Raw genomic sequence first — 18,671 nt, forward strand, 5'->3', positions numbered from 1 at the left:
GGAGCCAAAAAATCAGGGCTCGAGCATATGGTTCTTGGACAGCAGGCCTTATAGGTTATTTTGATGGCCTCAGGATAGTTTTACCCAATTTTTCCACCAGAGGGAGTTTATCTGCAACCTTTGTCCATCATATACTATATCTATGTTCTCCTGTTTTATTTTCTATAGATTTAAGAAATGTAAGTGTTCTAACAAATTTTTGGACCAAGTGTCTCTCACAGATAATCATTGTGTACCATTTAAGATTTGTTGCTACTTATCAAGGCCTTAACGCCTACTGTCATAAATATGCGACAACCCGTTTGACTCAATCAACCAGCCGAGATAGCGTCTGCATTCCCCCAATGCCGGCTAGTGCATATTCGCTACGGACCTAGGAACCTTCGACAAGCACTTGTTTCTATTGGGACCGCAAAGTGACGGACTTGGTCGCGAAGTTATGGAAATGGGTCGGGGAAGTTTGATCCTTATGACCTACTGTCGCTAATATGCTACAAACCTAATTACAATAACTTCAAAAATACTTGTCACACATATTTCACCTCATTATTGTCGAGTGTATAAGCACACAATAAGCAGATAAATATTTGTATCTTAGCACAACTTAACTTATATGAATAAAGAAGTCAAAAAAGGGTGAATAAATAAAACATTGTTTTTTGTCATTATGCCTGTTGTCGCAAATTTGCAACATACCAAAATTTCTATCTATTTGTTGTGCAAAAGTTAAATTGATAATCTCAACATTATTTACCATCTACTTAAAGGCAAAAACACACATAAAACATTTTTTTATATATATAAATTCAGGCATTAAGGGGTTAAGCCAACAGGCAAATACAGCAAAATACATACAGCATAATTATTGCTATTTAATAGTTAGGATATAGAAAGTTACCATTTCGAACAATCTGAGCAAAAACATACATTTTTCAAACATTATTTACTGCAAGAGTTAATTGTATATTAACTATTAACTGTACATATACAATAAACTCAGTCCTCATCTATTAATTGCAGGTAAAAAGACAGACAATATAGTTTTTAAAATTGCAAACAACAAAAAAACATAATTGCTGTAATTTAGTTATCTACAGTGTGTAAAAAAGAAAAGAAAAAAGAGAAGGTTATTTTGAACCACTTGGACAAGGGTCAAAGGTCAAGATAAGCTATTAGTACAGTCTATTACTGAATTAATAAATATATTGCACATGGGTAATGCACATGCTTGTGTCACTCTAAATACATGAACAGTTTATTTAATTTAATGTGCTTAGTCATATATTTAAAAAACAAAACAACAACAACATGTCATCAGTTTCTGTATAGATTCAGTATCTAATGACGTCATGCTACTTCATTAAAAAAGCAAAAATACTCAATGTTATTTCAGCACCACGGACAGGGATTTAACACAATTTTAGCACATTTTACTGATATAATGTGTCACTTGCATAACAGCTTCTAAACTTTAAACCATTACAATAAGACAGAAATGATTGTATCAATATATACCACATGATTTTATATACATATTTATTTATACGTATGCAGCACTTAAAGTAATGGTCAAACATCCACTAAAAGCAAGCACTGATGTTCAAACTTAAATCATGATTTTATTAAATGTATCACAGGTGTTAACCTTATTATAGTCTAATAATAGAGACTTAACAGACTTAACAAAGTAACTGGATTTGTGTCATATTTTACCTCTGAATGGTACACTAATGAAAACCAAACACTGCATTCACTAACGCAATTGTCGGCTGAAAAAAACATTTTGTAATACATTTTGGGCTAAAAGCGAATTAAAACATATTTCAGTTGAACCCAATATTTCATGCACATTTATGGTCAGCTTTATCAAGCGAATATGGCTAACTTAGTAGAGTATAATTTAATTAATTTCTGACAGCTTCTAAAATTTTATGGCTTCTAAATAGAAACCTCTGAATAACTTTTCAAGTTGATTAAACTTTATTGATATCTCACATGTGTATATATTGTATTATCTTGTGAGTTTCTTTCTCTGGGTCTTCTAGATGTGGAGGGGTTTTGTTGAAAGCTCAAAGCTGCGTAATTCAAAGCATCCACGTCACCAACCTGACATAGAACAGTAATTATGAGACATTAAATGTAATATATTGTTAAAAACATAACATTTAGTGTAATCTTTAGATTGATAGCAGTGGTTAAATCCATTGACAAGATATTTGTAGTGCATAGAATAAGGCATTTAGCTTACCATCAATTGACTCTGTTGAGTGTTTTGCATCACACCTTAAAGGAACAATGTGAAATTGCACATATTACATCTGTGCTAACATTGAACATCATATTAAAACTTAAAATTGGCATGTCAACATAAATTGATGCCTACCTTTTTGTCGGTACTTGTACAACTGTGCACCCATAATGGTGATCACAATCACAGATAAAGTAATTGTAATTAATGCTGCTGTAATCCAATGTGTCTGAAAGCATTTGTCTATAGTAATGCAAATAAAAACAAAACACGTTTTTAAAAATATATTACAGCAGTTTCAGGAAATTATTTTTATTGGAACCTAAATGGGCACCTGGTAATTCAACTTTTCTTGCATCTCCAAGCAGTATCTCTCCACATGCGGCCACAGCACAGTAGTAAATCCCAGTATCAGAGTGACTGAGGTTCCTTTTGGGCAGGTTGTAGATACATTTGTGTTCAGTAGAGTTCTCATCAGAGCTCCTCTCACATTGACCGTTCCTGCGCTCCTGAGTGAATATAATTCCTGGAGGAGATTCTCCAGATTCACCTCTGAACCAGTAGATGTTGTGTTCTCCTGCACAGCTCTGAGTGAGAACGGTGCACTGCAGCGCTACTGCAGAGGCTTCTGTATCCTCTGGATCCCTCAGAGTTCTCTCATGGTCAGTCTGCATGTTAAGTTGTGCATCTAAAAAGAAAACAGATAAATAAAATTCAGGTATTAAACAGAATGTACCATATGTAATAAAGCTTGTAAGTGTTCATCTCACCTTTTACAATAAGATCAGTTCCATCCCCAATTGTAAACTTAAAAAAATGTTTAACACAGTAGTATGTTGCAGTGTCCAATTTTTCTGTGTTTGTGATGCTCAAATTAAAAGTGATATCATCTTTTACAATAAAAAAGCGCTTATGTTGGTCAAATTCTTTTTCAAATTTGCCAGCTAAACCTTGATAAGATGAAGCAATTGGAATTGGTTTCTCTCCAACTCTTTGTTTTACCCAAACACTACTGGTTCTTGGCTCTTTTGGAAAAACACAGGTGAAGTTAACACTGTCTCCAGCTTGAACAATCTTTAGACTATTCTGAGCCACAACGTCTGCGTTATCTGAATAGGAAAATCAGAACAGGAATAGGTGAGAGGACACTACATTTTGCTTGCTTTTAAAAACAACAGTTAAGCAAAGTAAAAACAATTATGAATTTAGTCTAAGTGCAATAAAAACTGTTACTTACACTTTGAAACGTTTAGCATTAGGATGAAAAAATGAAGTATTATGCAGAGCTGGCTACAAACAGGTTGAAATAAAAATCTCTAGCATGAGAAAGTGGAGAGAAAGACACACATCCAGATGTATAATAAATACTAATACCAATAATAATAACAAAAATGCTAAATCAATTTGACCAAACATCCCAAAGCTCTACGTTATAGGACTGTTATCAAACTTACTAAAACAACCATTACTGTGATTCATTACTGTGGTTAATAAGCTTTACATTCTAAAAAGTTACTTTACTTAATAAACAAATATGTTTTAAAACTCTATACTTACAAGTGCCATTAAGGATTATAGGGTTGTGGCATGTAAACCATCAGATATGTTTTATGTCCCTCCTTGATAGCGAGACTGAAAGAGAGAAACACAAAGAGGTTTGCCTTTATATAGGCCTACACTTCCCTATGTTCACATACACCTACAAAAGACATACATACATTAGTTCATATATAATTAAAGGGAGTAGTACAGCTGATGGCCATAGAAGTTTTGCGCTAAATTTACAAAAACACATAAAATAAAATCATTTTGCAATGAAATTAAGAGTTTTGTTTTCTTCTGGTAATGCTTATGCTAAATACAAAATGAAATGATCAAATATTAGTTCAACATCCATTGTTAGATCGTTTTCCACTTTTAATGTCTGTTCAATGTCTTGATCATCTGGCACATTAATGTCTTTGAATTACCTTCATTTGGGGGATTTATTTGCTAAACACTCACATGCGATTTATATTTGTCGTCACTTCTAAGTATGTGGATCACATGGTTCCTTCAGAAACAAATAAAAATAGAAACGAATACTAAATAAAACCTTTTTAGAAAGCCTAGATGTCTCTTTGAGTAGCAACCTTCTGTGTAGCACAGCTAGCAGACGGAAAAGAAAAGAAAAAACACCTAGGTGATGGAAAGAGCTGTGAAGATGGTCGCTTGAAAATGGGTCTTGGGTGAAAAGTTTGGGTATGATCAAAGAGTAAGAAGGGAGGTCAAATGTTGTGGTTGGAAAGACTGCTTATTGGTGTACACAATGTATGTTGTTCTGGGAAAGTCACCTTAAGAAGTTAAAAAGGTACCAATGTCAGGCTACTGAGCATGCTTAGTTATATCACTGATGCCAGGTGTGTTTTGTGTACTGTAGGGAAAAATATTTGGATGCCGGGAATGTTAATGTATTGAATAACAGTCAGATTTTGAGACACAAAAGAAAGGTTAAATAATATCTGCTAAATTAATTTTAGGTTTAAAGAAACTTTAAGGTCAGTTTCACAATTGCTGCTATTATTTTTCCATGTTAAGCAATGGGACCCCAGGAGTAACGAATGTACAAAACAAAAAATGTCATTTTACCACATCAGAGGTCTCTGCTAACTGACTGAACTTTCAATCTAAAATTAAAAGGCCATTTGAGCCACATGTTCACCACAAACGTCCACAAGTGATTGCAACATCACAACATCAAAGTGATAAAAGAATAATGATAACAAAATGACAAAACGCTTGTCTGGGCTGATAAGGAATGTGGGCTATGACTGATAAAGACTGTGGTACCCAGTACTATCACAAATCACAGAGTCATGTTTAAACCGAATCATCTTTTGTCCATATAAGGAGAAGATGTGATGCTAAACAGAGTTCCAGTCAGAGGCCACAGTGTACGACGACATTTCCTGTTGAGTGACTGACAGGAAGAAGCTGCTCAGTACACACCGAGAACTGCTGTGGTGAACATCAGCGGAGAAACATTTAACTTCGGCACTGACATAATCTGAATAAAATAAAACTGCATTAACCATATTTTTGTAGGATCAGTATGAGGCATTTTACCTACACAAGAAATAATTTTCCAAATTACAAAGTGCTTATTTTCTTAATCCACCTGTAGTAAGAGTGAGTGTGTATCTATGTGTGTGTGTGTGTGTGTATATATATATATATATATATATATATACACACACACACACACACACACACACACACACACACACACACACACACACACACACACACACACACACACACACACACACACACAATTTGTGCAGGTTATAAATGAGTACACAAGAGTGTTTGTTTGCACCTCTACTTTTGCAAGCATGATTTGCACACATTACTGTTTGATCATTTTCCAACCACAGGACTGACCCACTGGCGTGTTTCACACCTCGCTGAATCAAAACCACACAAGCACCATTCTCAGACTAAAAAAATGACTTGTCTCTGTTATGGAGGTTAAAAATAACCCTTCCATGTGTACATTTTTTTTGCAACTTATTCCTTAGCTTTAACAAACAGCATCTTCTCAATGATTCACAACAATGAAGTGTGAAACTGAAAGGGTTATTTTTTCTCATGGTCATATAGACTTTAGTAATTAGTGGAAAACAATACTGCTAAAATACTTATCAGGCTTAACTTTTACACCTTGAGAGCCCCCTTTACACCTTAAGAGCTGGGGCCAGCCCTGCTGATGCACTTGAGAACATGTGTGGCTCTTATACTGCAACCATCCGTCAGATACACATAATGAACTTGACAAAAGGGAATTTAATTTAGAGATAAATTAGAGATGCGTTTTAATAAGAACATACTACATTTAATGTTACATGCGTCTAAAAAACATGAATTCTGAAACATGAGAAATGAAAAAACAGTGACAGTCGGTCGGGAAAAAAATAGCATAGTTTCTAAGAATTATGAAAACAACATAAATGGACTAGAAGTATGTAACTGAAACAAATATTTAAATAGTATGATCACAAACTTTATTTGAAGCAACTAAAATGTATAAAATAATTAGAACCATGTTATTATACTGTATGTTACATATTCAAAGATTTGGAAATGTGTATTTAAAATTTTTGTAGTTTGCTTATTTATAAAATATTTATACGGCAGAAAGGACACTGAGCCTCTCCATTTGCAATAACATGTGTTTGACCAGCAGATGTCCTTGGTGTGCACCTTTTAAATCAGTTCGAATTATTTTGAATGACTTTGAATAAAATAATTGACTACTTTAAGTGATCAATCAGTTATTGGAATTAATAAAAAGCTTGATGCTACCATCACACCAAGAAACTCATGAAAATTGAGACGGGTGAACAGGTGACTGAGGCTTCCCTGTTCCTGACCACAATTGGACAGTCCTTTTCTTTCAAAGACATGACTGATCTATCCACCTTTTTCTTCCAGTAAGTACAGTAACGGCCATTTGTACATTTTATTGGTTGAGCTTCCTGTCTAATCTGTGTCCAGCTATTTTTAGCTCTACAACACAGCTTGTTTTGCTGTTTATTATTGTAAATTGGTATGTCTTACCATATTATTTTAATGTTTTATCTGATTTATTATATGAATTATGAACATGCTGGTTTAAAGTCTAAACAGTTTTACCTTTTTCTGCATGCTGTTATTCTTCTCATAATTTCCCTATCGTGGATAACGAGCTGGAAGTGTCGCCCATAGGCTTACTTCCGCGTTGCAGAAAAAGGTGGATAACAGAGAAGATTATATAGATCAGTGAAAGACATGCTGGTATTCATATAAAAACCTCACAAAACAAAAACTTAACAACTAATAAGCAGATTATTCTAAATTTATACAAAAAAAAAAAACAATATAATAATGTATCAATGATTAATGAGTGGAGAGCCATCATGAATGAAGTGAAAATATAATAATTTTATGTAATGTAGCTATGCTTATTTCATGAGAAATTATATTTTAAGTAATAAAATTTTTTATTTCTGAATATTTGAAAAAGTGGTAGTTGTGATGTGTTTCTGTGTAAGTTTAAGGGGGTGGGTTACAGGAGTGCACAAAGAGGTCAGGTGCAGGAGTGGCAGTTAGAGGTGAAATATTTGAATTTTATTTTATTTGGATTTTTTCAAAAGTACTTTTCAATTTATTTTTATTTTGACTTAATTTTTAATAAATTTTAGATTTTGACTTTGACCCAACAGACAGATTTTCTCACGACGGGAGAAGGATTTCTTTCTCACGTTTTTGGTCGAGTCTTAAGTTTTGTTGTCAGGCCGAATATTAGTGGAATGGATGTCTGGAGAATTAATTTCCACTGTGTTTGAACCCAGATTAAATATTCCTAGATATGTTGTAGGTGTTAAATTAGCATCCTACTGTCATTGTCCCTTGGAATTAGATCCAGTTCACTGTATCAGTCTATACACTTCTACCCAGCCAGCAATGACATGTGGGGCCCAGATGAGGGCTTCATGGGCGGCAAATGTGGGCCCCATTATGGGCTTGCACCCGGGATTTACATAGGGGCCAGCCGTGGAAGCCCAGACTTACTAAGTGGGACCTGTAAGGGTACTGCATGGGTCTTAATTGGGCAATTCATGCCAAACCCATTTGGGCCCCAACTGCCCAAAGAGTGGGTTTGCACCCGGGATCCACATGGGGGCCAGCCGTGGATGCCCAGATGGGTTTTAAGTGGGATCTGTAAGGGTCTTATGTGGATCTTAACTGGGCAATCCATGTCAGACCCATTTGGGGCCCACCAGTCTGTAGGGGTTTAAAGTGGGCTTGCACCCAGGATCCACATGGGGGCAAGCCATGGATGCCCAGATGGGTTTTAAGTGGGATCTGTAAGGGTCTTATGTGGGTCTTAACTGGGCAATACATGTCAGACCCATTTGGGGCCCACCAGTCTGTAGGGGTTTAAAGTGGGCTTGCACCCGGGATCCACATGGGGGCCAGCCATGGATGCCCAGATGGGTTTTAAGTGGGATCTGTAAGGGTCTTATGTGGGTCTTAACTGGGCAATACATGTCAGACCCATTTGGGGCCCACCAGTCTGTAGGGGTTTAAAGTGGGCTTGCACCCGGGATCCACATGGGGGCCAGCCGTGGATGCCCAGATGGGTTTTAAGTGGGATCTGTAAGGGTCTTATGTGGGTCTTAACTGGGCAATACATGTCAGACCCATTTGGGGCCCACCAGTCTGTAGGGGTTTAAAGTGGGCTTGCACCCGGGATCCACATGGGGGCCAGCCTTGGATGCCCAGATGGGTTTTAAGTGGGATCTGTAAGGGTCTTATGTGGGTCTTAATTGGGCAATTCATGACAGACCCATTTGGTCCCCACCTGCCCAAAGGGGTTTGCACCCGGGATCCACATGGGGGCCAGCCAACGCCCAGGAGGTCCAGGCCACCCCAGACGCCCCCCCGGGATGTGCCGGAATCCGCCCCCTCGCCCTAGCCACACACCCGGACGCTCCGGCAGCACCCCCCCAAAATAATTACAATAAAAAACCTTCAATAAAGTGTCAAAGCATGCTCAAGGTGGACAATTAACATTTTTATTTAAAAGACAAAAAACAGTCTGCAATACAAAGTCTGTGCAAATGCCATATAAAATTTACAGTTTACATTTCAGCTATTTTAAGAAATACAGCACAATTAAATTAAAAGAACATGGGACAGTTTCATTAAAACATTTAATTAAATATATGTTTACCTTAAAACCATTAGAAAATATTTCCTGATAATTCACTCACCCCCATGTAATCCAAGATGTTCATATCTTTCTTTCTTTAAGTCAAAAAGAAAGTAAAGTTTTTGAGGAGTAGATTTCAGGATTTTTCTCAATATAGTGGACTTCAGTGGGATTAAGGTCAAGGATAAAGGTTTCAAAATTTCAATACAGCTTTCAAAGGGCTTTACAAGTTCCCAGTGAACCTTATTCCTTGGCTGGGATGATGTAGAGCCCTTTGAAGCTGCATTGACAATTAAATTTGGACCTTCAACCCCTTGGCTCCCATTTAAATATGGAGAAAAATCCTGGAATGTTTTCCTCAAAAACCTTTTTGACAGAAAAAGAGACAGACACAAGCATCTTGAATGACACAGGGGTGAGTAAATTATCAGCAGGAAATATTTGTGTCAGAATTGAACTAGTCCTTTAAAACTGAATAAATACAAAACCAATACATCTACAAAATTGTCAAGATTAACAATTTTATTAGTTTCAGATGTAAATTTAGATTATTGAATTTTTCATTACCAGTTATTCTGAGCTCCGAGGTGAAATTTAACTGAAAATGCATTTCTATTTCATCCACATCATTTTATTTTAATCCACAATATTCTACTGACTCCCATGGGCTCCAAATACAGTGGTGTCCAAAATTATTAGAACACTAGTGTTTTTACCAGCTAAAAATGATTTTAATTCAGTCATGTCTATCTTTTGCTGTAGTGTTTCAAGGGGTAATTTATTTTATATTTCTAAACATTAATTTTGCCATTAAATGTAATAATCCAGTAAGATTTTTGTTTGACAACAGCCAGTGCTCCAGAGATCTGATCTTATCATCATCCATTCTGCACAGAATGGCATGAAGAAACAGAACAAACTGAGACAGATTAAATCTAGAAAAACAGTGGCAACGTCTCCAAGATGCTTCAAGAGACCCACCTGCAAACCTGAAAAACTATCCGCAAGTGCACCAAGTGCAAAAGCTAATTTAAACACAAGATGATGGTCACACCAAATGTTGAATTTAGTTAAAAGAAGTTAATTGATAAAGAAAACATTTATGACATTTTTATCAACATTCTCATTTTACAGAATTTGTACACAAGTGCTTAAAACTTTTAACAGTACTGGGGTCCGTTCTTCGTACCTCGCTAACTAAGTTAGCTGGATTTGATTGTTGACGATTTTGCGTGATCTTGGATCGTTCGGTTCTTCGAAGCTCATCCGCGACTTGCTGTCATAGTAACAGGTCCGTAAATTTAAACCTGCTCGGGAGCAGGTTTATCTCATGTAAACAGGATTTAGGCTGCGCTCCTGACAGATTATGATTGGTTGAAGTGGTGAGGTTACATCTGATTGGTTAAAGAGCACGACTGACACGGACTGACTCACGTGGGAAAAGAAAAGTATTTTGCAAGAAAGTGTAGAAAATAATTACGACGATTCACACACGAATGATGACCACAGCTACACACACACACACACACACACACACACACACACACTATATATATATATATATATATATATATACTACCATTCAAAAGTTTGGGGTCAGTACTTCTTTTTTTTTTAAGAAATTAATACTTTTATTCACCAAGGATGTATTAGGTTAATAATAAAAAAATATTAAAAGTTAATAATAAATAATTTACATTGTTATAAAAAATATGTATTTTGAATAAACACTGTACTTTTTAAACTTGAAACCAGAAAAAAAAAAATCATAGGTTCCAAAAAATATTTGCAGCACAACTGTTGATAATATCCAACATTGATCACTCTAATAATAAATCAGCATATTAGAATGATTTCTGAAGGATCATGTGACACTGAAGACTGGAGTAACAGCTGATGAAAATTCAGTTTTTCATCACAGGAATAAATTCTATTTTAAAGTATGTTAATATATATATATATATATAAAAAACATTATTTTATATTGTAAAAACAATTTGCAATATTAATGTTTTTTCTGTATTTTTAATCAAATAAATGCAGTCTTGATGAGTCGAAGAGACTTCTTTGAAGTCTTTCTGACCCCAAACATTTGAACGGTAGTGGATAAAATAAAAATATAAATAAAATAACATACCAAGGAAAAAACATGTATCATGGGCAGCATTAAAGCATTTAATTTGTTCACTACTTTTTGCCAGCCCTCTCTCCTTGCTTTTCCAGCCTTTGCAGTTTTCCCTTGCGTTTTAATTAAACTCTGAAACTCCTGAAATCCCTCAATCAAGAGTTCTTGCTCTGCTGCAGAAAAATACTGAGCGCGCTTCTTCGTCATGTTCACCGACCAATCACAGAGTTGCCAATCAATGTTTCTACTATCGATACGTAGCCCCTTTTAAGCCACGCAATGATCTCAGATCACTTCATCCAGCTATACTAATCATCAACAACAGGTGCGTTCGGAGAACCGAAATAGCGAGCTCATAGTTAGCGCGATGATTTGATCTTGGATGTGTCATTTGATCTTGGATGTAGTAAGCGAGGTACGAAGAACGGACCCCTGCTTTGCTGGTAGGTTTCTTTAAGCATCTTGGAGATGTTGCCACAGTTCTTCTGGATTTAGATGACGAGATTAGACCTCTGTGTGAAGCGCTGTTTGTTTTCATACTCCTTGTGTCACTGATTATTATAATTAATGGCAAAATGAACGCTTGGAAATGTAAACTGATATTTCATACTGACACACTATAGCAAATGAAATAAGTTTAAACCATTAGTTAAGGTAGTTTAAATACTAGTGTTCTAATAATTTTGGGCACCACTGTAGCTCTGATAATTAATGTAGTGTGAGAATAAGTGAAACCAAAACATACAACAAAAGGTCCATGACTCTGCACCAGAAGTGACAGACACACCAGATGAAGAGCAGTCCTCCTCCAAATGGCCAGGAATCAGCTGAATCAGCTGGGGGTAAAAAACAAAACAAAAACAAATTTAAAACAAAAACTGAAGAAAAATACTACGAACTTTCCTTTAAAAATAAATTTATGTTAGTGTGTCTTAATGTAAAATGAATACTTACTTCCTCTGAAGATTAGAAGATTTTCATTCCCAAAACTTCTGGATCATAAGGGGAAACACACACACAAGCAATTAATTAAATTAAAATTAATTTGTTTGACATTATCTACTTACTGACAGACATGGGCTTGCGAAAATGTGTACTCACCGGCTCCATACCAAATCTGCACAGCTGATCCAAAATCCTGGTTTACATAGTATTCTTCTCCATGGAGTCCAATGATCATGCTTTCACTCAGGTCCTCTCTCTGTCAGATGAGTTCACATAACAGTGTTCTCAGGTTACTCATTTTGAAGTTCTGTCACATTTTATGAGTTTAATCTTAAAAACTAGCATGGGTGCACGATATGACCATATTATTTCACAATAGTAATATATCACAGTAGTTATTAATATTGTATTTCATTCAACATACGATCAAAGTATTTACAAACAATAGGAACGTTAAGTACATTTAATGATTTTCTCTTTAGTATTTTGTTGTTTAATTGATTATAATTAAGACCGACTGTAGGCTTAATTATACTGCTGTAACTTTAAGAACAAAATGTACACATCCAGTAACTGACACCTAACCTGGTTTGTTAATCTTGAATCAAAACATTAGTGACTGTATTTAGGTCAATTCCATCTTAAGTAAACTGTCTGTATTTGACTATTCAAGTGAGCTGCAGATTTCTTTCACTACATATATTCGGCAAGACATAAATATAACGTTAGCGCCTAGCTGCAGCTAACAGTATTAGTTAATACTAACAACACACAGTAACACACACTGGTAGGACACTAAGATATGTAATCGCGATTAGTATATCCTTTCAGTACCTTAATGTAACTAGCCTAACAGTCTATAGAACTTTATATAATAGTAAAAGGTATAACGTTACTTACCTTTTGCAGTTTGCATGATCTTTAGCTGCTGGTAAAAGTCCATATTCACGTTTGTTTGTTCTCAATCTTCATCCCACAACCAAAACTCGCTCAAAATATGAATTAAACAGTCAGACGTAAAATAATCCACGTGAATGCAGTTGCTAGAGAAATGACCGAAACAGACTGCAACAGAAGCCGATCAGCATATTCAAATTTAACCGGGAAACGGCTCCCTACTAGTCATTGGCCAGAATAATCAAAGGCAGCGATAATCAAACGCTCATTGGCTGTCGCCAGTACAGTCATAGATTGCAATTTGCCGTGTTTCACTTTCAGCCGGTAATGCGTGATTTAAATAAGAAAGCGCGTCATTAGCTTTTTCAGCATTTAACAACTTGAATTATGCACTGCTTCCCACACTAAAATATCATCCTACTGTATATTCCACCAGAGAGGACTGCAAACGTATTGTCATTTGGACTACTGTGGTATTGCTTTTTGACACGACTAATGCAAATAAATTATACACTCACTCTTTATTGGTTAATTTTTTCTTTATAAAAATAAAAAAAAATGTAATGCAATACATTTTTATTGCATGGTTACATGATTTGCGGATTTTAAGACTGATTTTCTATTTTATACATATTCTACTTTTTTAGAATTACAGAGTTTTAATGTAAAATACACCTAAATAAAAACTAATAAGATTTACTTTCAAATTACACCGTGTTTCAAATTATTATGCAAATGATATCTTTCTCCGATTTTCAAAATTAGTCAATGCAAATGACAGTCAGTATAATTTTTTAAGTTATCAACCATAGGGTATCATTTGAATTTTATTGAACAAACCTCCTGATGATAACAGTATTTATTTCAAAAATTAAAAAAAAAAAAACTGAAAATGCACTGTTCCAAATTATTATTCACAACAGAGTTAAAACATTTTATAGGTTGTAAAGAACTGAAAATTGGCATTTTCTGAATTTGCAGCATTAGGTGGTCATATTTACTGAAATCAAAAGCTATTTCAATCAAAAACAAGTTACAACTTAACATAGGACCCCTTCTTTGATATCACTATCACAATTCTTGCATCCATTGAACTTGTGAGTTTTTGGAGAGTTTCTGATGGAATATGTTTGCAGGATGTCAGAATAGCCTCCCAGAGCTGCTGTTTTGATGTGAACTGCTTCCCAACCTAATAGATCTTTTGCTTGAGGATGCTCCAAAGGTTCTCAATCTGGTTGAGGTCAGGGGAGGATGGTGGCCACACAATGAGTTTCTCATTTTCATACTTTGCCGAGGTCATTTTCACACCTTCAGGGACCCTAAAGTGGCCGAATAGTAGGTTTATGCTCAACTGCAAGCCTCTGAAGGATCCTACACCTTGATGTTCGCGGGACTCCAGAGGCACCAGCAGCTTCAAATACCTGTTTTCTACTTTGTAATGGCATTTTAGCAGCCTGTCTCTTAATCTGATGAATTTGTCTGGCAGAAACCGTCCTCATTCTGCGTTTTCCTGAACAAACCAGTCTGTGCTCTGAATCAGCCACAAATCTGCACAGTACAATGATCACACTTAAGTTTTTGTGAAATATCTAATGTTTTCATAGCTTGTCCAAGGCATTGTACTATTTGACACTTTTCGGCAGCAGAGAGATCTTTTTTCTTTCCCATATTGCTTGAAACCTGTGGCCTGCTTAATAATGTGGAACATCCTTTCATAAGTAATTTTCCTTTAAATATGTCATGCAGGACCCATATATGTATTCCCATTTCAAACCCATGCCCACTTGGCCCATAAATATGTCATGCAGGACCCATATATGCGTTCCCAGATCAAACCCATGCCCACTTGGCCCATAAATATGCCATTCAAGACCCATATGTGACCCTGGACCACAAAACCAGTCTTAAGTCGCTGGGGTATATTTGTAGCAATAGCCAAAAAAACATTGTATGGGTCAAAATTATTGATTTTTCTTTTATGCCAAAAATCATTAGGAAATTAAGTAAAGATCATGTTACATTAAGATTTTTTGTAAAATTCCTACTGTAAACATATCAAAATGTAATTTTTGATTAGTAATATGCATTGTTAAGAACTTAATTTGGACAACTTTAAAGGTGATTTTCTCAGTATTTTGATTTTTTTGCACCCTCAGATTCCAGATTTTCAAATAGTTGTATCTTGGCCAAATATTGTCCTATCCTAGCAAACTATACATCAATAGAAAGCTTATTTATTGAGCTTTCATATGATGTATATATCTCAGTTTTGTAAAATTTAACCTTATGACTGGTTTTGTGGTCCAGAGTCACATATATGCATTCCCAGATCAAACCCATGCCCACTTGGCCCATAAATATGTCATGCAGGGCCCATATATGTATTCCCAGATCAAACCCATGCCCACTTGGCCCATAAATAGGTCATGAAGGACCCATATTTGTGTTCCCAGTTCAAACCCATGCCCACTTGGCCTATAAAAATTCTATGCAGGACCCATATGTGCATTCCCAGTTCAAACCCATGCCCACTTGGCCCATAAATATGTCATGAAGGACCCATATTTGTGTTCCCAGTTCAAACCCATGCCCACTTGGCCTATAAAAATTCTATGCAGGACCCATATGTGCATTCCCAGTTCAAACCCATGCCCACTTGGCCCATAAATATGTCATGAAGGACCCATATATGTGTTCCCAGTTCAAACCCATGCCCACTTGGCCCATAAATATTCCATGTAGGACCCATATATGCATTCCCAGATCAAACCCATGCCCACTTGGCCTATAAAAATTCTATGCAGGACCCATATGTGCATTCCCAGTTCAAACCCATGCCCACTTGGCCCATAAATATGTCATGAAGGACCCATATTTGTGTTCCCAGTTCAAACCCATGCCCACTTGGCCCATAAATATGCCATGCAAGACCCATATATGCATTCCCAGTTCAAATCCATGCCCACTTGGCCCATAAATATGTCATGCAGGACCCATATATGTATTCCCAGATCAAACCCATGCCCACTTGGCCCATAAATATGTCATGCAGGACCCATATATGCGTTCCCAGATCAAACCCATGCCCACTTGGCCCATAAATATGCCATTCAAGACCCATATGTGACCCTGGACCACAAAACCAGTCTTAAGTCGCTGGGGTATATTTGTAGCAATAGCCAAAAAAACATTGTATGGGTCAGAATTATTGATTTTTCTTTTATGCCAAAAATCATTAGGAAATTAAGTAAAGATCATGTTACATTAAGATTTTTTGTAAAATTCCTACTGTAAACCTATCAAATGTAATTTTTGAGTAGTAATATGCATTGTTAAGAACTTAATTTGGACAACTTTAAAGGTGATTTTCTCAGTATTTTGATTTTTTTGCACCCTCAGATTCCAGATTTTCAAATAGTTGTAACTTGGCCAAATATTGTCCTATCCTAGCAAACTATACATCAATAGAAAGCTTATTTATTGAGCTTTCATATGATGTATATATCTCAGTTTTGTAAAATTTAACCTTATGACTGATTTTGTGGTCCAGAGTCACATATATGCATTCCCAGATCAAACCCATGCCCACTTGGCCCATAAATATGTCATGCAGGGCCCATATATGTATTCCCAGATCAAACCCATGCCCACTTGGCCCATAAATAGGTCATGAAGGACCCATATTTGTGTTCCCAGTTCAAACCCATGCCCACTTGGCCTATAAAAATTCTATGCAGGACCCATATGTGCATTCCCAGTTCAAACCCATGCCCACTTGGCCCATAAATATGTCATGAAGGACCCATATTTGTGTTCCCAGTTCAAACCCATGCCCACTTGGCCTATAAAAATTCTATGCAGGACCCATATGTGCATTCCCAGTTCAAACCCATGCCCACTTGGCCCATAAATATGTCATGAAGGACCCATATATGTGTTCCCAGTTCAAACCCATGCCCACTTGGCCCATAAATATTCCATGTAGGACCCATATATGCATTCCCAGATCAAACCCATGCCCACTTGGCCTATAAAAATTCTATGCAGGACCCATATGTGCATTCCCAGTTCAAACCCATGCCCACTTGGCCCATAAATATGTCATGAAGGACCCATATTTGTGTTCCCAGTTCAAACCCATGCCCACTTGGCCCATAAATATGCCATGCAGGACCCATATATGCATTCCCAGTTCAAATCCATGCCCACTTGGCCCATAAATATGTCATGCAGGACCCATATATGCATTCCCAGTTCAGACCCATACCCACTTGGCCCATAAATATGTCATGCAGGACCCATATTTGTGTTCCCATTTCAAACCCATGCCCACTTGGCCTATAAAAATTCTATGCAGGACCCATATGTGCATTCCCAGTTCAAACCCATTCCCACTTGGCCCATAAATATGCCATCCAAGACCCATATATGCGTTCCCAGATCAAACCCATGCCCACTTGGCCCATAAATATGTCATGCAGGACCCATATATGTATTCCCAGATCAAACCCATGCCCACTTGGCCCATAAATATGTCATGCAGGACCCATATTTGTGTTCCCAGTTCAAACCCATGCCCACTTGGCCTATAAAAATTCTATGCAGGACCCATATATGCATTCCCAGTTCAAACCCATGCCCACTTGGCCCATAAATATGCCATGCAGGACCCATATATGCATTCCCAGATAAAACCCATGCCCACTTGGCCCATAAATATGTCATGCAAGACCCATATATGTGTTCCCAGACCAAACCCATGCCCACTTGGCCCATGCCTGTCCCTTATGTGACCCATGTAATCAGCTCATATGGGCTTCCTATGTGGGACTCATACTACAAAACCTACATGGGACCCGCTGATTTCACCCAGCCAAAGCCCATGCCCACACAGTTCCCATGGAACCCGTAGTTAACCCAGCTGGGCCCCACAAGTCATTGCTGGCTGGGTACTACTCAGCCGGTATGCCCATTTTGAAGTTATTGGCCATTTAGAAGTGGTTCTTTAGCTTACATTAATGGTACTCATCTATGGCTGTATTCATTGTGTTTTGAGATGCTGTTGTGTGGGATAATAAACTACTCTCTCTCTGCATTGAGGCCCAAATTTTCAATCTTGTACCAAATCCTCGAATTTTCCTCAAAATTAGACCAGCTCAGCTCTAAGGAAGGTGTGGATGTGCTTATTTCAGACTATTGTTGATCCTTTTTTCCTTTGTGATATTTTTGAATAATTCTAATAGTATTTAGAACTGTATTTGAAACTGGATAATACAAAACTAGCTATTTTAAACCATATAAAACTTAAAATTATGCTAATGAGTCACACTGAACACACTAAGTGGAGCTAATTGGCAGGTGACATCATTTAGGAATGTGTTTCTAATGTCTTCGTCATACTGGTCTGTAAAGAGACTATTAAGACAATTTCGTTCTGCCCCTTTTTAAAGCAACCAGTTAAACTTCAAAGTGTGAGTGTTTGATCTTTGAACACTACCCTGTATATAAGAGGAAGCAGCCTAATATGAGACCTGCTACCATATTCACACTTTCATCCACATGCAGGACACTATAAATAAATATTGATTTGTATTGCATGATGGTAATCTGAGCTGAATATACTGGATCTGTTTTACTTCCATGAGCCTCAATCATCGTTAAAGGACTAGAATATCAAATTAACATCTTTCTGTTAAGTTTGTAAGTAATCCCTTTAAATC

General features: G+C 36.7%; 1 protein-coding gene across 1 annotated transcript; it reads right to left on the reverse strand.

The window, feature by feature from the left end:
• Positions 1-2,098: 2,098 nt before the first annotated feature.
• LOC141331646 (uncharacterized) lies at positions 2,099-18,606 on the reverse strand. The gene is made up of 5 exons (XM_073836687.1): positions 18,588-18,606; positions 3,019-3,357; positions 2,583-2,936; positions 2,384-2,491; positions 2,099-2,106 (listed from the first exon to the last, which is right to left on the reverse strand). The coding sequence occupies exons 1-5, from the start codon at positions 18,604-18,606 to the stop codon at positions 2,099-2,101; spliced, it is 828 nt and encodes a 275-aa protein (XP_073692788.1).
• Positions 18,607-18,671: the final 65 nt, after the last annotated feature.

This window comes from Garra rufa, chromosome 3 (assembly GCF_049309525.1).
Source record: "Garra rufa chromosome 3, GarRuf1.0, whole genome shotgun sequence".
Taxonomy (NCBI): domain Eukaryota; kingdom Metazoa; phylum Chordata; class Actinopteri; order Cypriniformes; family Cyprinidae; genus Garra; species Garra rufa.